Source organism: Panthera leo, chromosome B4 (assembly GCF_018350215.1).
Source record: "Panthera leo isolate Ple1 chromosome B4, P.leo_Ple1_pat1.1, whole genome shotgun sequence".
In the NCBI taxonomy this organism is placed as follows: domain Eukaryota; kingdom Metazoa; phylum Chordata; class Mammalia; order Carnivora; family Felidae; genus Panthera; species Panthera leo.
In genome coordinates, this window is record NC_056685.1 from 89,655,890 (window position 1) to 89,682,472 (window position 26,583).

A 26,583-nucleotide genomic window follows, 5' to 3' on the forward strand; every position below is an offset into this window, starting at 1 on the left:
CCGAGCTGTCCACACAGAGCCCAACACGGGGCTCGAACACACGAGCTATGAGATCATGACCTGAGCTGAAGTCAGATGGTCAACCGACTGAGCCACCCAGGCCCCGTATTTTTGATTTTTAAAGGAACCTCTATACTGTTTTCTACAGTGGCTGTACCAATTTACATTCCTATCAACAGTGCATGAGGGTTCCTTTTTCTCCACATCCCTGCCAACACTTGCTACTTCTTGTCTTTTTGATTTTAGCCATTCAGACAGGTGTAATGTGATATCTCATTGTGGTTTTGATTTGCATTTCCCTAATGATTAGTGATGTCGAGCATCTTTTCATGTGTTTGTGGGCCATCTGTATGTCTTTGGAAAATTTTTCTTTGGAAAAATTTCCATTCAGGTCCTCATGCAGGTACCATTTTTAAATGTTCAATCCAGGATCGTGATCTGATATCTTTTGTGTGTCATAGAGGCAATGAAAAAAAAAAAACCAAAAAACATTTACTGACTGCCTATGGTGTATCAAGCCCTATGCTGGAAAATTATTTAGAAGTTTTCTAAAATACTTTGTGGTACTTAGTTTTCAAGTATCGGGAAGGTTTAAAATTTAGAGAAACCAGAGGTTGCTTTTTTTTTTTTTTTTTTTTTTAAAGATATAATCTATTCCCTCCCTAGGAGCTGGCATATCTAATTGATTCTGGCATCAGGCCAGACTAACATACTGCCAAGTGAGACTCTGTGATAAGCTGGGACTAAAGACAATGGTAATTAAAGGTGCCAGCACTGCTCTATCAAGTACATGAGTATAATAGGCCATATTTGTATTGCTTCTAGAAGAGAAGAAACACATAGAAAGTGTACTTATTAAGCTGTCTGCTTCTTTAAGAGTTTTTCTCTGTTACCGGGGCACCTGGGTGGCTCAGTTGGTTAAGCGTCCCACTTCGGCTCAGGTCATGAACCCATGGTTCATGAGTTCGAGCCCCGCGTCAGGCTCTGTGCTGACAGCTCAGAGCCTAGAGCCTGCTTCGGATTCTGTGTCTTCCTCTCTCTCTACCCCTCCCCCACTTGCACTCTGTCTGTGTCTCTCAAAAATAAATAAACATTAAAAAAAAAATTAAAAAAAAAAAAGAGTTTTTCTCTATTACCCAAACTTTAGGTTGACTTTCAAAGACTAGAACACATACATAACCATTTCCAGGGATACACCGGTATATTCCTTTTTTAAAAATGTTACTTATATTTGAGAGAGAGAGACAGTACACGAGCAGGGGAGGGGCAGAAAGAGAGAGGGAGACAGAACCTGAAGCGGGCTCCAGGCTCTGAGCTGTCAGCACAGAGCCCAACGTCGGCTTGAACTCACAAGCTGTGAAATCATGACTGAGCCACCCAGGCGCCCCACACTGGTGTATTCCTAAATGTTTATGAAGGTAAAGGTAAAAATGAATAAGTCACCAGATATGCTACCCTTCAAAACACTGAGGACTGTGTTGATTGATACACCATAAACTTCCTCTTACCCCCAGGTACATGTAATTCAGGAGATATGCATTTTCCTTTTAATGTAGTCCCTAACATGATTTGGGATTCCTTTCCAGTAGTGTCTTGGATTCTCATATAATGAGAGTAATGATCTAAAGATAATGTAAGATTCTTAATAAATACATAAAAATTCAGTTTGTTCAGAATAGTCTTTTGAAGTCCAAGAAAGTGTAATAATATATCTTACAAGTATTCTTAATGAGGACGGAAGCCAAAAGGATCTTTTTGCTTAAATTGCAGCTTACCTGAAAATATAATAACTCCACCTGTATTCTCTGTGCATTACAGTTGGTAAACATTTATATTGGATTGAGGGATTCTTACAGAGTAATAGAATTTGAGTATCAGTTAAACTGAAGCTGTTTCACTGTTATTAGTTGTTGAGCCATACCTCATTTTACACGTCCATTGAGGGTATTCCTGTCTGCTGGGTGTGTAGCTTTTGCCTGAGAACTCTGAAGGACAGGGCATTTAAGGCGTCCTGAGGCTCTGGGTTTTGTTACAGGTAGAGCATTCTTACATTTTGCTGGTATCTGACTCTCTGTAACTTCCATTTAGCAGTTCTGATACAGTCCTTTGGAGTAAACATGAAGCTAATCTTAATATTCTTTTTTCTTTTTAATGTTTATTTATTTTTTGAGACAGAGAGAAAGCGAGAACGGGAGGAGCAGAGAGAAATGGGGAGAGAGAATCCCAAGCAGGCTCTGTACTGTCAGCACAGAGCCCGATGTGGGGCTCCATCTCAGGAACTGTGCTAAAATCAAGAGTTGGATGCTTACATGACTGAGCCACCCAGGCACCCTGCCAATCTTAATAGTCTTATCAAGTGAGTGAGGGCAGTAGGGTAAGAATGCAAAGGAAGAACACCTGGTCGGAACCTCGGTGAGGTATTCTGGCCAGTCACACTCTCCTGTGGGTCTGGTCCTGGGTCCTCTGCTAGGCAGATATTTGGGTAGACCGCCCTCCGGGCCATTTTAACTTTATCCTGTACAGTAACAACATACACTAAGGAAAAAAGGACGCCCAAATGTAAATGTACTGAGTGCCTACTTTGTACCACTATGTGCTAGACTCTGGACTTTTGCTATTATTTTGCCATTTAATTCCACACAGGACCTCAAATCAGTATCGTTGATTCTAAAGATGAGGAAACTGAAAGCTAGAAATTAAGCAACTTGCCCGCAGACATCGAGCTAGTGAGTGGAATTCTAACCTTGGTCTGCCTGCCTTCAGAGCCAGCACTTCCGTGACACATCACATTGTCCCCTGGAGGGCCGCACTAGGTGCCGTGACTGCTTTGACACGCTTCCTCATTAGCCTGCATATTCTACACCTTCTGAGTGATCTGAGGCTCCCAGACCAGCCACGCCAACATTAATGTTGACTCTAATCTCTCTTTCCAATACTTCTTTCTTCTCACCATCAAAATTAAGCACATTCTTCTTAAGGACATGACCCTTCTCCTCTCTATGAACATGTATTTGCAAGCCACGCTAATTTGCATCAATAGGTATCAGAAACCCTCTCCTTTCATATCCCTTGACTGGGTCAAAGGAACCATAGAATGGTTTGGTGTAAAAGGTTGGGAAGGCCAAGCTAAGTAGTTCCTCATGACTAGGGTGAACAATGACACCGTCTCCTGAAGCAATGGTCTGCGTCTTCCAGCTCTACTCCTGATGTGGAAGCAAAGAGCCGAATCGCCACAATTGTAAGAGCAGAAATCAGCTTTGTCCTTGGCTTGTTTTCAGTTGAAATCTAACAGTTTAATGAAATAAAGCCCTGGGGAAACATTGGAATACACAGTCCTTAGGGTAAGGTAAAGATAAGGCTATCCCTCCACGTACTCACATGATATTTTAAATACTCACATAGTATTTTAAACCTTTCACACTGTCCTGTCACCACCCATTTTGTCCTTCCCTCAGTAAACCGTAAGTTCCTTGAGGGTAGAGAATGTACTGAATTCATACTTTTACTTCCCACAGACCATAGCATAAAGCCTTTCCAACTGTGGTTGACGAATGAATGTTTATTTCATGAATGCATAAATGAATAAAAGAAATACAAAGATGTCTTTCTGTAGTCAACATAAACCTACCTCAGGCAGTATTACATCACTTTCACTTATTTTGAGGCAAGAAAATACTTCATAGAAAATCAGAGGCCAAGAGGAATAATATGATGACTTCTAAAATTTTGGGTTAGCTGTGTATCTGAGGTTGTGTGGACTTGGCTGCAGGGTTTTAAGTACATTTTCATAATGGTACCCAGAGGTGGGACTTCCACTCCCCTTGGGAATTAAATTCTCATATCATGGTCATAACTTAAAAATTTCTGATCTGTAGGGGCGCCTGGGTGGCTCAGTCAGGTAAGCTTCCGACTTGGGCTCAGGTCATGATCTCATGGTTGGTGAATTCAAGCCCTGCGTTGGGCTCTGTGCTGACAGCTCAGAGCCTGGAGCCTGCTTCGGATTGTGTCTCCCTTTGTCTCTGCCCCTCCCCTGCTCATTCTCTCTCTCTCTCTCTCAAAAATAAATAATAAACATTAAAATTTTTTTTTTCTGATCTGTAGACAAAACTGGTTATTCTTAAAATACTTCATCCAAAATATTTGAACGTGTGTGTGTGGGGGGGGGGGGGGGGGGAATGTTAGGAGTTCTTGAAAATATCTGATGAAAGGGAGTAGTCCAGAGAAAGCATCAACAGTGACCCTCAGGAGGTAGAGTGGATTTGGTTTTGGAATTTAAAAGCTTCTCTGTTCCATGCTTGATAGGATCCTTTCTCTCAAATAAGATACAAAAGCCACACCTGATTGTCTGCAAGGATGACTGTATTTAAATAGAGAAATCAGTTTTATGACTGAGGGGAGAAAATCACACAGAAAGAAAATAAAATGTCCCATGTACATAACATGATATGTCAGATAATTGTAAGATTTTCTTCCCCCTCAGTTTCTTCCTGCTGCCCTGCCTCTATGCCTCTTTCATGATGGGAAAATGGTTATGATTGATGCTCATCACCATGAGCTCATAGTGCGTGGGCTTTGTCCCAGATAATGGGTTGAAGGAACTACCTATTAAGTCCTTACTTTTAAGTAGGTCTGAGGAGAGTGTTAACCTTTACAGTACTGGTCATAGTTACTGTCCCTTTAGGGGAGATGTGATTTTTACTATTCAGGAGTTGCTCACAGACTTTCTCAAGTCGTGGGGAGAGCAGAGAGGAAAATAGTGGCTTTATGCCACCAGACCCCCGCCCTTCTAGTTAGCAGGGGTGCAGAGATGTACCCATCTCCTGCTAGACCCACGAGACCTGCTATGTGGTAACCTCTCATCTGCCGTCAGAGACTTGGGTACTCACAAATGATGCGAGAAAACTCTGCAGCTATAAGGATGAGTTCCAGGCTGTTTCTCACCCCTCCCGCCCCCTGCCCCCCACTCCCAAGCAAGACAGCTCCCTGTAGGGTTTTTTTCCTCTCCTCAAAGCAGGCTTCCAGGGCTTTTTCTCTTGGTAATTGTCACTACTAGTTCTGTTCAGTCCCTGTAGATAAGCACGTAGGCCCTTTTTATTTTAAGATTTTACTGTTAAAAATAGTAGCATGAGGAAATCACAAAAGTCCCAGACCCGATTTCTGTCTGGAAGCCCCTTGGGACAGAGCTTTTATTCCTTAAGTTGGGCTTTCTGTGCCTCCGAATAAAGGAATATTTTGCTCTCAAGAGAGCCTCACTCCCAGCTCAAGGACCTGAAGGTGCAGGGGTAGCCGAAGATCCCTGCTTCTTGTATCAGCCTGGGAACTTCCATCTCTGGGGATGTCCCGTGGGGATTGGACTCTGTATACCATTCAGGAGGCTCTCTCAAAACACTCATTTTCTTTAGCAATCCAAGTAAGTTTCAAATCCCAATCAGTTTTCATTGAGCCTTCTTTTTACCAAATACAGCTTAAATTGTAATTGTTCAAGGCTGTGCCAAGGTATGATTTGCCCAAATGTGAATTCACTGATATTATTTGATTAGTAAAGATCACTCAATTAGTAAAGAGGGATGTTAAGTTGGCCTTGGCTGGGAATCTTACCACCTGAGGTCTTCAAGCAAAGTCCATGCTGGCATTGTTTCCTATGCAAGTTGACTTCAGGTGACATCTTTTGCTTCTAGAAAACAATATTGCAGACATGAATAAGAAACCATGAGTCATACAATAAGTATAATACTAGGCTTATGCCATGGCTGCTTTTAGACCATTGTATTTTACTGCTTGTTTAATTATCTGTTTGCTGTAAAAGTTGGCAATCCTGGCTTTCCTCTTCAATGTAAACAAAATAATAATATTTAATTCTGTCACTATTTATTGCTATAATAGTAGAAACTATTTTTTTTCTTTTTTTGCTGTTTTCAGTTTCTATGTAGTTTAGAATGGCAAGTTTTCAAGGAAACTTTTTTAAAAGAGTTTTTCCTTGTAATAAATTGGAGATGAAACAGAATTTTTATCTTGAAAGTAAACAAACCCATTACTAATGGGAAAAAAAAAATTGTCTGGAGAAGAGTTATGGAGAGAGGGCTTTTTGTCAGCCATGACATGTCGAGGTGGGCTTGGCAATCTAGGGTCTAGATTCTCCTTTGGCAGTCCAGAAACTTGATTTCCTCAGCTCACTGAGAATTGGGCAAATTCGGGGGTATTGGCTGCTATTAACTGGCTGGTGCATTTTCTTCTTTGCAGCAAAATCTATGGGAAGTCAGATGACACTCAGCCTTTGTTTGGTGATCATGGAGTCTGGGCCAGAGGTAGGGGGATGGTCTGAGAGGCACATGTCCACCAGCTGTGGGAGCTGGATGTCCCTTCCGCTCCAGAGGCAATGTTGTAGAGCCGAGCCCACTGCTCCTCTTCTTGGCTGCTGAGGCTGTCTTTCCTGCTGGCCCAGTGTTAGAAACTGAGTGTGAATAGCCTCTCTGGTTAAAAGAGAACACAGAACCCCCTAAGGTTTGAGCAGATGAGAGCTCTCTGGAAGATGAGACTGTGCATGCAGATACCGGCTTGTTTTCTTGGATTTTCCCTCTCCTTCCGGTTCTCTTCCTTTGATTCTGGCCATTCATCACCGTCTTCACAACCAGGGGCCTGTGGTGCCCTCTAAAAAATTGGCTAAAGCCAAACGTCAGTTCTCTTTCTGTTATTACTCTCAGCACAGCTGAGATAGGCTGGAACAGTCAATGGACATCTTATTAAAATTAAGAGAAAGCAAAAGGAAAATCAACATGTACTGAAACTATGAAAGTATCGGGCTGACGAAGGATAGATTTTGAGCTTGGTGTAAAGTGTTGGGAAATCTAAGCCAAACAGTCAATTATGACCAGGTTAAACAATGACTTCATCTTCTCAAGTGATGAGGCAGTACTTTTTCAAAGCATTTTTCCCCCAGTGGGGCAGGCATAACCGAGTAGCTTACGTATCCCAAATGAGCCAGGTTTACTTTTGCAGATTAAGAATCTCATTTTAACAGATTCTATATGTATGAAATGTGTATTTCATGATTAGAGTTGTGTCATTTCTGACATTGTCCTCAGATTCTGGGGTACTTCATAAAGCCCAGAATGTACTGATTACCAAATAAGTGTGCCAGAGTCATAAGAATGACTTCTTTTCCAGCTCTTTCAGAATATCATTAGGACTGCATTTAAAAAATACTCAATACTTTTCAATCAATAGCAGTCATTGTTTTTGATGGTCAAAATTTCCATCTTTGGCCAGTAGTAGCCTATTCATGTGACTCTTATGTCCTTTTGACATGCCCCTATTAGTCTTGGAGCACTTCCTTACTTCCTTAGCTCATCAAAATGGTTCAGGCTTATCTTGTACTTTTTTCTGGCTCAGATGTAGAATCAGTCACACTTCAAAGGAGTCTTGATTCTTTTTAGTGGGGAATGGTTTTTAGAGACCACAACTTGGGTGCTGCAGGTGTTCATTGCTGCTGGGTTGTCTTTAGTTCAAAACCCATTCAGTGTCTTTAGTTCTAAACAACATGGGTTTGAACTGCACAAGTCCATTTATAAGTGTTTTTTTTTCAATAAATATAGTACTGTAGATGCATTTTCTTTTCTGTATGATTTTTTAAAAATTTTTTTCAATGTATGATTTTCTTAAGATTTTCTTTTCTCTAGCTTACTTTATTGTAAGAATACATATATAATACATTTAACACACCAAATATGTGTTTTTTTTTTAAGTTTATTTTTAAGTAATCTCTATACCCAGTGTGTGGCTCAAACTCACAACCCCAAGACCAAGAGTCTCATGCTCTACTGATGGAGCCAGCCAGGTGCCCCCAAAATTTGCATAGGAATTAATTTTTTTTTTTAATTTAGAGAGGGCAAGTTGGGGACAGGGGCAGAGGGAGAAAGAGAATCCCAAGCAGACTCTGCTTAGTGCAGAGCCCAATGCAGGGCTCAATCCCATGACCCTGGGGTCATGACCTGAGCTGAAATCAAGTCTCAGATGCTCAACATATTGAGCCAGCCACGTGCCCCAGTAATTAATTTTTTTTAAGTAAGCTCTGTACCCAGTGTGGAATGCAGGACCCCCAAGACCAAAAGTCACATGCTCTACTAACTGAGCCAGCAAGGCACTCCATTCAAATATGTGTTGATTGACCATTTATGTTATTGGTAAGGGTTCTGGTCAGTAGTAGGCAATTAGTAAGGTTTTTGGAAGGTCAAATTTATATGCAAATTTTCCACTATTGGGGGTGGGTGGGAAGGTTCACATCCTTTACTCCCCTGTTGTTCCTTGTTCAACTGTGTATGTATTTTTGAAAAAAAAAAAAAAAAAAAGACAAGTTCATACTAGTTCCAAAGTTCCAAATATAATATTGCAGAATTAAAAAACCCTTAATTTCTTTGTACACTTGAGTTTTCGGTTACACTGAGAACGTCTTGGTTTCTTGTGGCATTAACATTATTTGCTTTATCCCATAGTGTACATAAGGATTAAAAAAAATCAATATAGTAACAATAATGCTACTTACTGACATTTAAGGTTTTTTTTGCAGCTCTTTTTGCCCTTGGAATATATACCACCATTGATGTATAGTCACAATACTGTATTCTAAAGCAACTTAGTAATTTTTTCTGTATTCTTGTGCCAACAACAGGATATTCAGTTAGGTTCATTTATTTCCATTCATTTTCATTTTTTTCTTTTTATTTATTAATATAACGTTATCCCAGAGTCAAAACTATATAAGGCACATCCAGAGAAGTCTGTTTTCCATTCCTCTTTCTTCCACACTGTTCCCTCTCACATAAATACTTTTTTTGTTGTTTTATCCATGTAGTATTCCTTTTCTAAATATTAGCAAATACAAATGTCTCTGTATTTCCTCCTATCTCCTTTCCTTCCTTATTCCTCATTCATTTTTATGATTAATATTCCACGGGTGACTGTCATAGTTTAAGAATGACTCCCTCCCCCCCCCCCCTTTTTAAATAGTAATGATAGTTAATAGTTCTAAACTACTTAAGTCTATGGCTGGACAGAGGGGGCACTTAAAAAAACTTGCTTTTAAATGTGAACAATTCTTTTTTCTTGAAGCCTGTTCTTCCAAGAGAAACAACCATTATTATTCGGTGTTACGCGCTTTCCATGCCTCTCTAAGCTGCCAGGAAACTGTGTAACACCATTTGGGATGAAGCTTGTGTTTCATCACCTGCCAGCTTCTCTGCCACGCTGCCAGATTCGTCCTGCGTTCGGCTGACTGTCCCTTCTGAAGCTGCCCGGATAGGTGGGCACTTGAATCTCTCTGGTGTTCTGCACCTGAGACTTGCTGTCTTTGGTGCCACCCTCCAGCCCCTCCCAGATCTTGGGAAAAGCGCGTTAGTCTCCCGCAGCTTCTGGTCCCGGGGCGCATTTGTTCACCTGGCCGCTCTCCAGTTCCCAGGCTCCCGGACTCTGGGGTTTCCAGGCTCCGCAGTCCTGCGGTTCCTGGGCGCAGGTGCCAGGAGCCCGCCGGGCGCTCAGGAGCTGAGGCCGCCCTGGAGCTAGGGCCGCCCGCCTGCGCATGGTGATGCCGGGATTGGGGGCGGGAGCGCCGCCTTCATCTCCCGCGCGCTCGCTCGCTCGCTCCCGCCCCCTTCCCCGCCCCAAGCCCTCTCCTGCCTCAGCCGTGCAGGCTCCGCACTGCAGATGCCTGCCGACCGCCCCGCGCTCGGTGGCTCCAGCGGTGCTTCGCAGGTCCCTTCGACCCCCGGGCTCCCGCCGCACTCTCGCTGCTCCCAAGGGCCCCTCGACTAAGGAGACTCGCTAAGTCCCGCGCGCGGAACCGCTACGCCGGCAGGGCGGCGGGGATCCAGGCGGACGGTGGCCGCGCCGGAGCCCCGGGCTCTCTCGAATGCGGCAGGACAAGCTGACCGGCTCCCTGAGGCGCGGAGGGAGATGCCTGAAGCGGCAGGGTGGCGGAGGCGGAGGCGTGGGCACCATTCTGAGCAATGTGCTCAAAAAGCGCAGCTGTATTTCTCGGACCGCGCCCCGGCTGCTCTGCACCCTGGAGCCGGGTGAGGTCCCGGGGCTGCAGATGGGGCACTGGAAAGTAGCGTGGCGCCCCGGACTGGTGCCTCTGCCTCAGTTGAACTCCGCCTAAACCGGGCAGCGCTCGCGGGCCGCCCGGTGCGGGGTACCGCGGCTCGGCGCGGGCGGGGCTGGGTCGGTCTGGGAGGGAAGAGCGCGGACGAAGGCCTGGGCGCGGGCAGCGGCCTCCCAAGGCTGGGAGGACTGGCTGCTCCCGGTGGTTGCCCGCGGGTCCCGACCCTGCGGCTTGTGCGCGGTCTAGCCCTGTTTGTACCCAGAGCTTAAGGCGAGCGGTGCGCTCGGCCTTGTCCGCGTGGTGGGGAAGTGCTGGCGGCTACCCGGGCTGCCAGAGGCCGCGCAACCAATTGTGCTTCGGGCTCACTGGAAGCCACGTCTTGAAAGAGGTGTGTGAGGCGAAGAAAGGAGAATGTTTGATTCTTGGGGTCGAAGGGGGAGGCAGCGGCTGAGAAGGAAAAATCGGGTGCATTTTCCTGAGTGTCCCCGCGGCGTGAGTGCTAGGGTCAGTTCGCCTGGAGCCTCTAATTTGTGTGTCCGTTTGGGGAGCGGGCAGGAAACCCTCCTGCAAGTAGAGATCCTTTCTTACAGCTAAAGTCCGGGAGCGCGCCTTGTGTGCTAGGCTAGGCCCTTTATGGTGGTAGCCTGTGTTTACACATCCTTGCTTCTCTAGGCTGCATAACTCCGCGTCTGCTCCACCACCCGGCATCCCTCCCCGGGGTTTTATGGGCCTGGCGCGGGTGCCTGGGCACAGAGCTTTCTGGCAAAGGGTGGCCGCAGAGGGAGCCGGCTGCACTCTCGCCGGTGCTTAGCGCTCACTTGTCCCCAGCGTGGCACCAGCGGGGTTCCAGGCGAGTTCGTCCTCCCCCAGCCCCTGCCCCCCCCACACCCCACCCCGCGCCACCGGGGACCTGCTATCCTGAGGCTGCTGGAGAGAATCTGACGAGGCGCGGAGCCCCAAAGGGTGGAACGCGTGACTGCCTTTACGAACCTTGTGGTTTCTTTGTTTTTCTCCCCGTGGAAGTGTCTAATTGCAGAGACTGTAGTATTTATTCACCATCTGCCTTTACCCTTAAAAAAAAATTTCCTTTCCACGTTAAAAGTGTTTTATATTTCTGAATCCGGAACAGCCGTGACTATCAGATGAAACATAAGCCTTCTCCCCTGCTTTAGAAGAAAAGAGGAGAAAATGACCTGATTTCGGCTATCGCATGCAGGTGGTGAATGATCAATTCCAGTTAAATCCTGTGACTCATTCTAGATCATGAGAAAATAGTTGTGGTTTAGATTAACCCCAGCAGGTTTCAGCACCTGGTGCCCAGCAGGTGCTCTGAAAAAGCAAAGGGAGCATATTCGGTCATACATACAGGGAATCCAGAACTGTCAGGTCGGTTGAAATAAGTCAGCGCTGGACAGAATATCCTTGTCTTTGTTAAAGCAAAAGTCATGAGTATGTATGCTCCTCCGTTCAGCACCCCGCGTCTGGACAGCAACCTCACAAGGGAGTGTGTTTCATCCTGCCTTAAATCATTCGCTCCAGCTGGAGGCACTCTTGTGGCCATTGTATCATTGCTCTGCACTGAAGCAGGACTTCATTTAAACGATCTCAGAGAGATGAGAAATTGTGGGGGTACTTGATAGACCTTTGGAGAAGGAAATCTTATCTACTTAGGGAGAATATGCCTGTGGCCCTGAATCTTTGAAAAGAAGTATCAGGGCATTGATTGGATGCCTGGGATTCTTTATCACAGCTTGACTTCAGAAATCTAGGACCCAAATCATGTATTCACAGTACTCTTCCCAGAACTCCCAAGAAGGATATCTGCATACTGTCATGGGCTTGGGCAAAACATACATACCTCTTTCTAGTTTCTTGACTCCATATATATGTTTTTTTTTTTTTTAATTTTTAATGTTTATTTTATTTTTGAGAGAGAAAGAGAAGAGAGAGTGTGACTGGGGGAGGGGCGGGGAGAGAGAGAGAGAGAGAGAGAGAGAGAGAGAACACAGACTTGGAAGCAGGCTCCAGGCTCTGAGCTATCAGCACAGAGGCCAATGCTGGGCTTGAACCCACGAACCGTGAGATCATGACCTGAGTCAAAGTCAGATGCTCAACCGACTGAACCACCCAGGCGCCTATCCATATATATATGTATATATATATGTATATATATATGTGTATATATATGTATATATATGTATATGTGTGTATATATGTATATGTGTGTATATATGTATGTGTGTGTGTGTATATATATATATATATATATATATATGATTTTTTTTTAAGTCTACCTTATAGTAATTTTAAATTCTGAAAATTGTTTTTATCTACATACCAATTCCTAAGTACTGGAAGTTGTGGGGAAGTTTTCAGTATGCTTAATCTGCAATCAACATCTGAGAAAAAATATTGTCATAAATGACAATTATAAATTGTAAAACTGAATACTATTAATAATGTTTGGTATATCTTGATCCTTGAACTTTTAAGTAATAAGTCTAAAAAAGTGACTTGAAATATGATTTAATTCATTTTGAAGTTGTAGAAAAATCTAGCATTTTCAGAGTTGATTCTTTTTAATAAAATTTACATGGGAGGGATTGCCTGGGTGGCTCAGTTGGTTGAATGTCAGATTCCTGGTTTCAGCTCAGGTCATGATCTCGCAGTTCATGGGTTCAATCCCCAACCCCACCAAAATAAATAAAGTTAAAAAAATTAAGCTCATTAAAAAAATAATAAAATTTATGTGGGAATAAAAATTGTCATGTAATTTCATTTCAAGGACAATAACACATACTTCTCACATGGAATTCTGAATAAAAGCCTAGTATGAATGTAGCATAAAGTCTTTATGTATTATAAATACATTGTCTTGATATATTCTCCCATTTATTCTCTTCCATAGATTTGGATTTTAGTCAAAGAAGTTTGTTTAAAGTTGTAGATAACTTTAAATAATAGTTATGTTATCTATAGTTATATTTTTAGCTTGTAGTCTGTAATTAAACATACAAACTGTTTTATCTTCAGTGAGTAAATGTATCATAGAATTTTAAGGTACATGAAAATCTCCAAATAAGATTGTTAAAATGGATTATTCCACAAGTGAGAAAGCAATGACATTATTTTGATAACTTTTGATATTTCACTGAAGTTTCCTTCATAACTTAGTTCACGTAAATGTCTTTTCTAAGACAAATTCTGTAAGAAGAGATTTCTCTTCATAAGTTTCATAAATATTAATTATACTTTGCTGGGTGATTTATAGTTAATCATCATACTAATTTACTGAGGTAGATATTATTCTTCATTTTAAAGATAAAGTATTGAGACTGAGACAGGTTAAATAATTTGTTTGACACTAAGGACCAGAGTTGAGTGGTGGTCTGAATAACTCCAAGCCTGTGATGTCATGCTTTTGTTTTTGTTTTTACACAGCTCCAAACAACTGTGGAAGCCACCATTCTATGTGCTAAACTACATTCTAGTGGCCATAGGATATTTTTTATTTAAAAAAGTAATATTATTACCTTTTATCTTAACAAAATTGACTAAAATTTAGTAAAAACATGTTTTAAAAATTTTATAATGATTCAGTAGAATCAGGTTAATTTTTAATTTTATTTTTGATCTAACATGTTATTTATTTCCAAAATAACAGATGTATATTTTTGTTTTAGGAGTTGACACAAAGTTGAAGTTCACTCTTGAGCCATCTTTAGGTCAGAATGGTTTTCAGCAGGTAACTTTGTTTTTTTTTTTTTTTAGTTTTGAAAATACTCTTATTTTGGGGTATCGGTAGGGCACACTGAGATATATTCTCAAAGTGGGAAAATTAGCCTATACTTTGACATGCATAAGATGAGTCAGTTTTTAAAATTATAAATAAACTTATGAGGCTACAAGTGGCCCAAGTTTATACTTGCAATGAAAAATTTTGTACTTTCTCTTAATGGTGCAAGTGTGAAAAAAAATTAAAAAAGCCAAATATCTATTATTTTGAATCCGTAATACATGTATTTGTTTCTGAACCAGAGCTTCCCAATCATTGTGTGTGTACTGCACAGGGGTCACAGGTGTGTTAAGAGTACCTAAGGTGGGGGGTGGGGGTAGGGCTTGGAGTACTTATATGTGGCTGAAAGAAACTCTGTTTATCTTAGTGTGCTATATGAATTTTATCATACTCTGTGGATGTCAAAATAGGAAACAAGTTGAAAAATGCTTATCCAGGTCAGTATCACTTTGCCAATATTTCTTCTGTGCTCCTAGTGGTACGATGCTCTCAAGGCAGTTTGCAGACTATCAACAGGAATACCAAAGGAATGGAGGAGAAAGGTAAGGAGGATGCATAGGGCTCAAAACAAAAGGATCAGCCCTCCGTTCCTCTTTAAAATGTCTGAAATGTCCAAAAGAATATTCTAGGTTAGTAATTTGAAAGCTGTCTTTCTTCGTTATCTATGCATTTAATAAGTATTTATTGATTATTCCGTGCCAGGTACTGTTCTGGGTACTGAAGATACAGGGAGTGGGGGTGGTGGTGGAAAACAACAGACCAAAATTTTTGGCCTCATGGAGCTTACAAGGAATGCAATATAAAGTATGTCAGATGGTGATGTGTCATGCATAAAAATAAGGCAGAGAAAGAAATAAGGAGAGTTGAGGGGAGAGGAATGGAAGTAAGGAGGTGGAATTTTAAATAGCAAGGTGACATTTGAATAGTTGGTGAGGCAGCTACCTGGGGAAGGGAACTCCAAAGAGAGGGAACACCCTTAGGCTAGAGTATCACAAAAGCGAATAACCAGGATGGCTGAAGCCCAGTGAACAAAGAGGAATGCAATTGGAGGGAGGGTCATAGAGATAAATGTGATGGGGTCAGAGGATGGTAGATCATGTAGGACCTTACAGGCCATAGTAGGACTTTTGCCCAGTCTGAGATGGGAAGCACTGGGAAGTTTTGAGATAGGGAGTAACAGCACACAACTTACATTGTGAGCAGACCTCTCTGGTTTGATGATATGGACAAGGGCAGAAACAGGGCGATCAATGGAAAACTTGTGATAATTCAGGCAAGACATAGATCAGGGTTACAGTAGTGGAGATGGAAAAAAGGATTAAATTCTAGATATATTTTGAAGGCCGAGTTGACAAGAATTCCTGTTAGGTTGAATATAAGGTATAAGAGGGATGTCAACAATGACTTCAAGGTTTTGACCTGAGCTTCTGGAAAGTTAGAGCTACTGTTTACTCAGATGGAAGGGGCAGATGTGTGTGTTCATATGCATGCATGTATCAGTTGACGCAGTGGTAGATTAGATGATTGGTTTGCTATCTGTTAAGGTTGAAATGCCTATTAGACATCTAAATTGAGGGTGTCAGGTGAACATTTGGATATATGATTGTGATGCTTAGAAGAAAAATCTGGCTGGAGATATTGATCAGTGTTATTTCTGCTAAATTGTGTTGAAATGCCAAAACTTGAAATGCTTTCTTAGTATGTTATTTATTTTTCTTAGTATGTTAATTTATATACCTAGTCTTAATACCCCTAGAATTTGAAGGTGGGGATTCTTCATCTTCAAAATATACATTAAAAGTCTTTCAGAAACAGCTTTTCAGGAGAAAGTAATCAAAGGAGTAAAAATATCCAGTAACTCTTTTAAAAAAAGTTTTTCATGGGGCTCCTGGATGGCTCAGTCGGTTGAGCATCCGACTTCGGCTCAGGTCATGATCTCACGGTTCGTGAGTTCAAGCCCCGCATCGGGCTCTGGGCTGACGGCTCAGAGCCTGGAGCCTGCTTCAGATTCTGGGTCTCTCTCTCTCTCTCTGCCCCTCCCCCACTTGTGCTCTGTTTCTCTCTGTCTCTCAAAAATAAATAAATGTAAAAAAAAATTTAATTAAAAAAAAAAGTTTTTCATTATAAGACCCTGTTGTCAGTTTTGTGTGTGTGTGTGTGTGAGAGAGAGATGGAGGGATAATTTAAAGGCAGAGACCCTGCCATGGTGAAAAAAGACCCATTCTCCATGAATGACCAGGTGGCTCGTGTCCATGTACAGAGAGCAATTCAGAGTCAAGTCTAACAAGTATATAACATAATATAGCTAATCCAGTGAACTGAAATAAAAATGGAATTTTTTTTTGTTCTCTTAACAGTATCCGTAATGATCGGATCATTGCTTGCTGCGTAGCAGAAGCTCAACAAATAATAAAGAAAACAATAAATGAAAGGCTCTAATTGGTTCACTTCAGCACAGCAAACATTTCAATGAAAAGTTGATTTCTACAAGTGGGCTATATATGGTCTAGGATCAGTTCCCATTTTCTTGTTAGATACGATAACTATTTTTTTAAAGTTTATTTTGAGAGAGAGTGCGCGTATGTACGAGTGCATGTGAACAGGGGAGGGGCAGAGAGAGAGGGAGAGAGAACCCCAAACAGGCTCCCCACTGTCAGCACAGAGCCTGATCTCATGAACCATGAGATCATGACCTGAGCTGAAACCAGGAGTTGGTTGCTTAACCAGCTGAGCCACCCAGGCACCCCTGTGATAACTATTTTTTAACAAAGAAGGATGAAATTATATATTTTAGTGTAGCATTCTTTTTTATCTCTTAATATTTTAGGTTTGGTTGACCTTGGCAGATCATTATTTGCACAGTATAGCTATTGATTGGGACAAAACCATGCGCTTCACTTTCAATGAAAGGAGTAATCCTGATGATGACTCCATGGGAATTCAGATAGTCAAGGTAAGTCCCCTGAGTTTGGCCTACTGTCCTGACTTAAAAGGAAGATTCTAAGAGCCAGGTGTTTACTGGATAGAGGATCAAACCTTATGGTCTGAATGTCTATATATTTTCTGCTTTCTTATTTCATTAGTTAACAGCCTTTTAATGGGAACTTTGACAGTATCTTATCTTCATAAATTTGTATGTTGGCAGTAAGAAGAAAATGTTTCTGTTCATATTCTACTTGCTTATCTAACTTACTTGACAGGAGATTGAAATTTCTTTTACTTTCTTTAGCATGGGTCAGTGCTGTTAACTGGATTTTTACATGAAAGTCACAGATTGAGAAATTTAAAGTTAAGTATATTTCCTATTAAAATAATTGGGCTCTTATTAGGGCCTTTGATAATTCCTTAACTGTTAATTTATGAAGATAGATTGATGGGTCTACTTTGAACCAGATGGTCAAGGGTTCATGCCAGCTGTGGAGGCAGCTGTGGTTTGCCTACTGGGATTATTACAGTTGATTAGGGCCTGTTGCCAAAAGCCAAGGATGCTGATTCAATTTGATCCCACTACTGTTTTCTTACATAAACCTCCAGCACATGGCTTTTGATTTTATGAGTTCATTACAGTGTAATGCTAAGTTGGGTTATTTTTAATGCTTATTTATTTATTTTGAGTGAGTGAGAGAGAGAGAGAGAGCGAGCATGCACGTGAGTGCGTGTGTGAGTGGTGGAGGGATAGAGAGAGAGGGAGAGAATCCCAAGCAGACTCTGTGCTGTCAGCGTGGGGCTCGAACTTATGAACCATGACATCATGACTTGAGCTGAAAGCATGGGTCAGAGGCTTAACTAACTGAGCCACCCACGTACTCCTAAGCTAGGGTTTTAAAAGGGAAGTTGTCTCATAAATTTTGGCCACCGGAAGATGGCTAAGGTTTTGGCAGATTTGAAGATACTTTTCTCATGAGGAAGTACTAACTAAAAGAAGTTTCTATGTGATCTAACTTGGTCTGTTTCAGACAAATGTTGAAAACAATTATAAAATTTTATTTTGTATGTTTTAAAAGTGTCTGCACTATCCATCTTTCAGCTCTTTATTTGGAATTTCAGAATGTTTCTCAGAAATGAAGTATTCCATATATTTTTAAAAAATGTTTTCATTTATTTTTGAGTGAGCGTGAACAAGCAGGTGGCGGAGGGGCATAAAGAGAGGGGGACAGAGGGTCAGAAGCAGGCTCAGCGCTGACAGCAGAGAGCCCGATGTGGGGCTTGAACCCCTGAACTGTGAGATCATGACTGAGCCGAAGTCAGATGCTTAACTGACTGAGCCACCCAGGTGCCTCAAAGTATTCCATATTTGAAATATTTTCTTTCTGTTTAAATTGTGAATTAAGGCAATGTACATTTTATAACAATCATGTTATTAAGAGAATGTTTCGTTTTTCTCATTGAAGTAAATGCTCTGTCAGTAAAATGACATTAGCTCATGAAAATCATAGTCTCTGCTTAGTTATTAAATGATATATATTGATCTCATTAAATATTAAAGTACAACAAATGTTTCTGTCCTTTTTATACAAATTTATAAACCAATTTAGATAGAAAGATTTCTGTGTCTTGAACAGAATAATTTTTCTGTCTCTCTGCAATATAGATTGCATTCTTTGCTATTTTGATTTTTCTCCTTAATATTAGAGTTTTAATAGGTAAATATTACATTGTGTTTTCGAGAAAGGAATAATGTTAGCATCTATCATATGTGTATTGAAGTGACCGTTGTTTTATCTGAGACCTAGTATTAAAAGAAACTGTCAATTTATATAGAATTATAATGCAATTTTTGTTAATTCTGAATCACATTTGTATCACTTCTGGAAACAACTTAACTTTAATAGAAAATTAGAAAGAAATTTAGAAAAATTTGACTGAAATTCCCCTTGAAAATGTCCTTAGTCAACTATATCCGAATAAAACTGGAAAAAAATGTATCTTTGCATATTAGAAAATGTTAGGAGAAAGAAAATTTAAAAAATTGTTTTTGGCTTGTGTCTAGGGTACATATATAGTTTTAAAAACTAAAATCCATGTTGGGGCACCTGGGTGACTTAGTCGATTAAGCATCCAACTCTTGGTTTTGGCTCAGGTCATGATCTCAAATTTCATGAGTTTAAGCCCCATGATGGGTTCTGTGCTGACAGCTCGGAGCCTGCTTGGGATTCTTCCTCTCCCTCTCTCTTTGTCCCTCTCTACCCTCTCAGAATAAATAAACTTAGAAAAATAATCAAAAATAAAATAAAATAAAATAAAAATAATAAAAAACTAAAATACATATTCTATTTAGTGCTGAAGCAGAGATACAACTAAAGGCTTTTTTTTTTTTTTTGTAGAGAAAATAAGGAACCATTAGAAAAGATAATTGTTTCTCTTCTTTAGGATCTTCACCGCACAGGCTGCAGTTCTTACTGTGGCCAGGAGGCTGAGCAGGACAGGGTTGTGTTAAAACGGGTCCTTTTGGCCTATGCTCGATGGAACAAGAATGTTGGTTACTGCCAAGGCTTTAACATCCTGGCTGCTCTAATTCTGGAAGTGGTGGAAGGCAATGAAGGGGATGCACTGAAAGTGAGTATCAGGCTCTGGAGAGGGCAACTGAAACTGTCTGAGAGTCAAACGTTGGAACTGTAATATCTCTTCCTTTTCGACCCACCGCCTTCTAAGGGGTTTGCTGCGCATTGTAATTACCCATAATAACATTTCCCCCACGTTAAAGCCAGGTCAAGTGATGGACTCATGTAACTGCCAAATGTGAGTAGAATCATTATGTTTTTAGTCTTGCTTATGAAACAGCATATCTTTAAATTTTTTTTTAATGTTTATTTTTGAGAGAGAGAGAGAGAGACAGAGAGACAGAACATGAGTGGGGGAGGGGCAGAGAGAGATGAAGACACAGAATCCAAAGCAGCCTCCAGGCGCTGAGCCGTCAGCACAGAGCCTGACGCAGGACTGGAACTCACAAACTGTGAGATCATGACCTGAGCTAAGGTCAGACGCTCAACTGACTGAGCCACCCAGGTGCCCCTGAAACATCATATTTTTAAAGCAAGTTGAATACTAATTGTATTAATTATCCATTGCTGCATAACAAATTAGCTACTTAAAATAGCAAACATGATTTACCTCATAGTTTCTTGGAATCAGGAATCTGAGTGCAGCCTAGCTGGCTCAAAGTCATATTGTTGTGACATCAAAACTTTTGGCTGGGTCTGCAATCTCATCTGAAAGCTCACTTGGGGACAGCATTCACTTCCAAATTTGTTCATGTGGTTGTTGGCAAGATTTAATTTCTCACAGGTTGTTGGACTGAGGGCCTAAGTCTGGCTGGCTGTTGGCTGGAGGCCTTTTTTAGTTCTTTGCCATGTCTCCATTTCACAACAAGGCGGCCAGCATCCCTCAGAATAAGAGAGTAAAAGAGAATGGACAAGGTAGGAGAGATTCATTTGCGGATTTGTAGCCTATTATCAGTTACATTTTCATTTTTGTTACATCCTATTCATTAGAAGCCAGTCACTAGGGCTAGCTCTTACTCAAGGGGAAGGTCTTACACAAGGGTGTGACTACCAAGAGGTGGGACACGAAGGGTCTTGTTAGAAACTTCCTACTTTCCCACAAGTTATGCTTAATTCAGGTTGGGTCTTGTTACTGGATTGCTTTACTCTTTCACATATGGGGTGAGGTATGGAGGAGGTAGGCTGAGAGTGAGTGTGTATTATGGAAGGTATTTGCATGGAGAAAGGTTGTGGAGGTGAATTATATTTTATTATCTTTTAATCTTTGATACCTGGAACCTTTGTTTGTTAAAAAAAAAAATTCTGGAAACACTTTGAGATGGGTCACAAGCAATTTAAGCTTATGTGTTAGAATGTGAGTCAGTGAATCACCAGAAATAATCTTTATGAGAATTGAAGCATTTCACATGTGCAGGATGACTACTCCCTTATTAGCTTGGGGCAATATGGGGTTGCTAATTCATGTTTGAACTCTCAATCTGCTATTGATTGCAATGCTTTGTGATGGGTGGAATAGATACTTAGTCTTTGTATTCAAGAGCCTCCCCCAAGCCTTGTGTTTGATTGTGGTAAATAATCTTAAGGATATTTCCAATCACTGACTAATGTCATACGGACAAACAAACAAATATTCCTTCTCATTTTGTATGTATCATGGTGGAATTAATTATAAAGCCAGCCTGACATAGTCTAAATCCGTATTCACCCTTTCACTTTTTCCATTCGCATATTTAAGGAAACAGCTCTGAAGCTACATGTTCATCAAATAAGTGGGGGAGGGAGGAGCCAGAGACAAATAAATGTATGAATTTAAACGTTTAAAACGTTTTTTATCAAGAAGCAGTTTTGTTTACTCAGTCTATCAGCTTTAGTCAATTTTTTCTTTTCAGATGTAATTTCTATGCCTATAAAATGAGAACTGTTCTGTTGAAAAGTTAGAATAAGCAATTTGGGTTAGCAGGTGAGGTGGAGTAGTTTGGGGGAGGGGATATACATGCCAATCAAATCATGGAAAGTCTCAGTGATACTTGGGAAACTAAATGCACATAAAAAAGATGGATTAGATAAAGCTGAGGAGCTGCATATTTATATTTCTGCCTCTAAGAAAATGAACTCTGTGAAATGAAATGACATCATCATCATTTAGGAATCTTGTGGTTAGACATTGAATATGCAGAGGAAGATTAGATTCATGAAGAATCATTTCAGATGCAAAGGAAGATATTGGTATCCGTGTTTTTTAGCAGCTATTTTGGCCTCTGCAAATTTTTTTTTTGCAAGTTTTAATTATTAGGCAGATATATAGTTTATTTTAGAAGGAGGTGAACCATTTCCTTGCTTTTCAGCACTTACTGTTTTTTCTTAGTAACTATTTTTAACTACTTGTTAAAATTTTGATGCTCCTTCATTAGTTATTTTTTAAAAAATACATAATTTTTTTAGAGCAGTTTCAGGTTCACAGCAAAACTGAGTGGAAGACACAGATGTTCCATATGCCCCCTGCCCCAACACATGTGTAGCCTCCCCCATTATCACCATCACTTCTCAAAGGTACATTTGTTACAATCCATGAACCTGTATCAATGGGTCATAATCACCTAAAGTCCATAGTTTCCATTAGGACTCACTCTTGGTGTTGTACATTCTGTGGGTTTGGACAAATGTTTAACGACGTGTATTCGTCATTAAAGTATTTGTAGAGAGGGTGTTCACTGCCCCAACAATGCTCTGTGCTCTGCCTATTCATTCCCCCTGCCCTCACCCCTGGCAACCAGTGATCTTTTAACTATCTCCACAGTCTTACCCTTTCCAGAAAGTCATATAGCTGGAATCAGAGTATGGAGCCTTTTCAGATTGGCTTCTTTCACTTAGTAATATGCATTTAAAGTTCCTCATGTCTTTTAATGGCTTGATGGCTCATTTATTTTTAGTGCTGAATATTATTCCTTTGTCTGGCTGTATGTAGTTTGTTTTTCCATTCACCTACTGAAGGACATCTCTGTTGCTTCCAAGTTTTGGCAGATATGAATAAAGCTTCAGTAAACATCCATGTGCAGGTTTTTGTGTAGATGTGAGTTTTCACTTCCTTTGGGTAACTACCAAGGAGTGTGATTGCTGGATCATATGGTAAGAGTATATTTGGTTTTGTAAGAAACTTCCAAACTGTCTTCCCAAAATTGTGACTATCCAATTTTGCGTTCCCGCCAGCGACGAATGAGAGTTCCTGTTGCTCCACATCCTGGTCAGCAGTTGGTGGTGTCAGCATTCCATATTTTTGCCATTCTAATAGGTGTGCAGTGGTATCTCATTTTAATTTGAATTTCCCCGATGACATGTGATGTGAAGCCTCTTTTCATATGCTTATTTGCCATCCAAACACATCTTTGGTGAGGTATCTGTTAAAGTCTTTGGTCCATTTGATCCTACTGATTATTTTATTTTGAGCTTTCAGAGTTCTTTGTGTATTTTGGGTAATAGTCTTTTATTATATGTGTCTTCTGCAAATATTTGCTCCCAGTCTGTGGCTTGTTTTCTTATCCTCTTGACATTGTCTTTCACAAAACAGAAGTTTTTATTTAAAGAAATCTAGCTTCCCAGTGACTTTTTTCATGGATTGTATCCTTTGCTGTTGTATCTAAAAAGTCATCACCATACCCAAGATCATCTAGGCTATGCTGTCTTCTAGGAGTTTTATAGTTTTGCATTTTATGTTTAGGTCTGTGATCTATTTTGAGTCATTTTTTTGTGAAAGGTGTAATTTTTGTGTCTAGATTCATTTTTTGGCATGTAGATGTCCACTTATTCCAACACCATTTGTTGAAGAAACTGTTTTGCTCTATTGCCATTATTTATCCTTTTTTTCCCCCAATGTGTGGTCTTTGAAATATAGTGATGGGTGGAGTGACATACTTAACAAAACGCACAGCTATCTCTTATGTCCTATGTCAGACTTAGAGATGCCTTTGGACAGATAATTTCATTGTGTCATAAGAATTACTATGATAATTGGAGATTTGTTTTTCTTGTTTTGTGTAATTTTGAGAGATCATAGTTTCTTTTTTATTTTTTAATTGCTAACTGCTATCTTCTTTTTTTAAGTTTATTTATTTTGAGAGAGAGAGCAAGGAGGGGAGGGGCAGAGAGGGGGAGAGAGAGAATCCTAAGCAGGCTCCGCATGGCCAGTGCAGGGCTCTGTGCAGGGTTTGAACTCACCAACCGCAAGATCATCACCTGAGCCGAAACCAAAAGTCGAAGGCTCAACCGACTGAGCCACCCAGACACCCCCATGATTTCTTTTTAAAGCTTAAGTGTCTCTCTCTCTATTATATCCTTAGATAGAAAGTGCAGTAATAGACTGTTACTTTTAAATTTTACCTTTGTGATCCTGTAAGTCCCTCTTCTCCTTAGAAGTAGAGTGCAAGGTCCCCACCAGGATACTCCGTTCTCTCGGACCTCTGCATTCCCCCTCAACTGGCCCCAGTCTCTCTAGGACTTCCTTCCTCCACAGATTGAATATGCTGTACTCCTTTTATTGCTAAGCTCTACCTGTCCACTCTTGGAATAAAGGTCTTCGAGGGACCTTCTCAAGAGTATGGCCCAGCCTTATTAGTCAAAACTATGACCCGAAAAAGTAGAAATTACAAGCCAGGGATGAGGGACAAATGGGCCCTTGTCAGGTCTGGGAGAGAATTTTCTTGGAAATTAGAGTTTTGTGTTAGACAGAAAAATCAAAATGTGAGACAGCTACTTCTCTACCAACATATAGGGTTAGCTATGATTCTATTCTTCATCTTGTTTTTCCTGGGCTCTGGGGACTCAGTGGTTTTCTGGGGTGGGGGAAGACCTAGCAGAGTGTACAAGCTGATGGGGAAACAACCGGAGATTGACATATAGAACTCTTGTGTGTTCTGCTCGGTCAATCTAGTGGTTCTTGATATCTTAGAAAAGGTAATGCAAGTAGAAAAGTCAGAATGAAAAGAGTAATTTGAAGAACTTGTGAGACAATCTTATGAGAGAAATCCAGATTTTAGAAATACCGTGTATTCACATGAAACCTTGTTGCAGTCTCCTGGGAGAGGAAAGCCACTATCAGTTTCTGAGCTGATGCTAAGTGAATCCTGAGACTTGCTTTAGTTGCGGTGTTTTATGATGGTTCAGCTCTTGGTTTTCATATTAAGGTTGTAAAACTGTGCTGACATCAGGGAGCCAGCATTGAGATTCCTGCTGGCTGCTGATGAAGTATGTGCTCCATCACTTCTGAATGGGGCGGAAGGTTGTATAAGCACAGCTACTTTGGGGGTGAACTTAGGTCTAGTGGCCCATCTAGAAACTTTAGACTGACACATTTAAAGAATGGTGTACTTTGGCTAACAGCATTTTTGAATATGTCCCTTCTATTTAGGACATGTTAGGGATCCCAGGTTTTCAGAAGTAATCTTATTCTTTGTATTTTTCTTCAGATTATGATTTACCTTATTGATAAGGTACTTCCTGAAAGCTATTTTGTCAATAATCTCCGGGCATTGTCTGTGGATATGGCTGTCTTCAGAGATCTCTTGAGACTGAAGCTCCCTGAATTATCTCAGCACCTGGATACCCTTCAGAGAACTGCAAACAAGGAAAGCGGAGGTAGTGATGATTCAGTGCTCTTATATCTGTGAAAATATTTTACTTTGATTCCACTGTACATCTGAGCCTAAACCTTGAACGGAAATACTTGTTTTCAGGTATTTCTGTTAGTGAGAGTATGGTGCAGTGAAATAGATTGCTAGAGAACAAGAATAGAACTGAAAAAGTGATAGGGCCACATGCTGAACCTCTAACTGGTCATGGTTAGGAAGTCAGTCAAGAACCTAATACTTTCCCAGTATGAGATCAACAACTGAAATGATGTATTGCACTCTAGGTGAAGAATGGTGTCCATGTCTTACCATCTAGTTACACTGCTCTAAGCTGGCACCCATCTTATAGGAGTTCTTTAAAACAGAGCGACAGGTACAATTTCACACAGACTACGGTTTTGCCTGAACCACTGAGGCTATGGAGAGAGGAATATGTGTTTTCATTAAGTTTTAGGAGATACGTCAATAGTCTTTTGGATTGAAACGTTTAATTGCTCCTTTTATCTATTCATGGTAAGGGTATTTAGATTTACCAGAGATGAGTGGGTCAGCTCATTCTGGAGAAGGGCTCTCCAGGACGGCCAGCTAGAATCTGCACCCTGAAGGAAGGCACTAGGTTGAGACCGGGATGGAAACTCGGGTCTGTAAGCAGCTCTGAGTCGCTGCTGTCTGGTGGGCATCTCCCAGCTTTCCGAAGCACCCCAGCTAACGGCTGTGAATGTACCCACTGCCTGCGCTTCCCTGGCTATGCTCAGGATACCAGGAAAACAGAGCTTTGCTGTGTTTCCTGTATACGGTTGCCAACCCCCCACCCACGCATTCAAATCTGGGAAAATTTGAAACGATCTGAAGACCTAATCTGTGATTACAGTACACTGGAGATTTTAGTGACACCTGGGAGTCTCTCAGCATTTCCTTCTAAACCATTTGAATAATCTCATTTAATTTGGCCGTGCAGTGTAATTGTGCACCTGTGTGGATTTCATAGTGCTTCCAGATAGACCACCTTGCCTGTCCCATGTCAGACGTGCTTTCCTCGGCCCTACGTTTTCCTCCATAAGTCCTGCACTTGCTTATAAGTGCTGCCCTTAGATTCTAAGTCTCTGAAAAAAGATGCCCCTTTGTTCTTTAAGAAGAGAGGAAATGAGAATAGAGCTTTTTTTTTGCTTATCCTTGGGTAAATGCACAGTCTGATTAACTTGGAGGGAGGATCAGTTTAAATATCTACATTTTTTATTTCATAAAACACATACTTAATGCCATTCCAGGAAGTAGGAGGGAGCTCTGTGTTTTTGGTGAATTCACAAACTTCATTGTGAGCTGTGTGTATAGTTTAGTTCAAAATATTTTAAAATTTCATGTTGTTTAATCTACAGATACTTTGGGATTTTCCAGCTTTCTTTCTGTTATTTATTTCTAGTTTAATTCCACTGTGGTCTGAGAGCTGTGCATAATTTAAGAAGTAGACAAGTAATTTCATAAGGAGCCTTGTTTTTATCAGTAGCATTTGAATAAAAGTGGGCTTTATGAGATTTTGAAAATTGAATTCAGGTTTTGAGAGGCGAAAAAATC

General features: G+C 40.8%; 1 protein-coding gene across 2 annotated transcripts in view; it reads left to right on the forward strand.

Moving 5' to 3' along the window:
* TBC1D30 (TBC1 domain family member 30) overlaps window positions 1-26,583 on the forward strand; it is an 84,370-nt gene that overhangs the window by 33,016 nt on the left and 24,771 nt on the right. Inside the window, exons 1-6 of one of the 2 annotated variants that reach the window (XM_042947075.1) lie at window positions 9,902-10,064; window positions 13,777-13,838; window positions 14,366-14,431; window positions 16,717-16,842; window positions 19,260-19,445; window positions 24,850-25,018. In XM_042947075.1, coding sequence (XP_042803009.1) covers window positions 9,902-10,064; window positions 13,777-13,838; window positions 14,366-14,431; window positions 16,717-16,842; window positions 19,260-19,445; window positions 24,850-25,018 — 772 coding nt within the window. Of the gene's footprint in view, window positions 1-9,901; window positions 10,065-13,776; window positions 13,839-14,365; window positions 14,432-16,716; window positions 16,843-19,259; window positions 19,446-24,849; window positions 25,019-26,583 lie in introns of those variants that run through there. The other variant, XM_042947074.1, reaches the window with a different exon arrangement.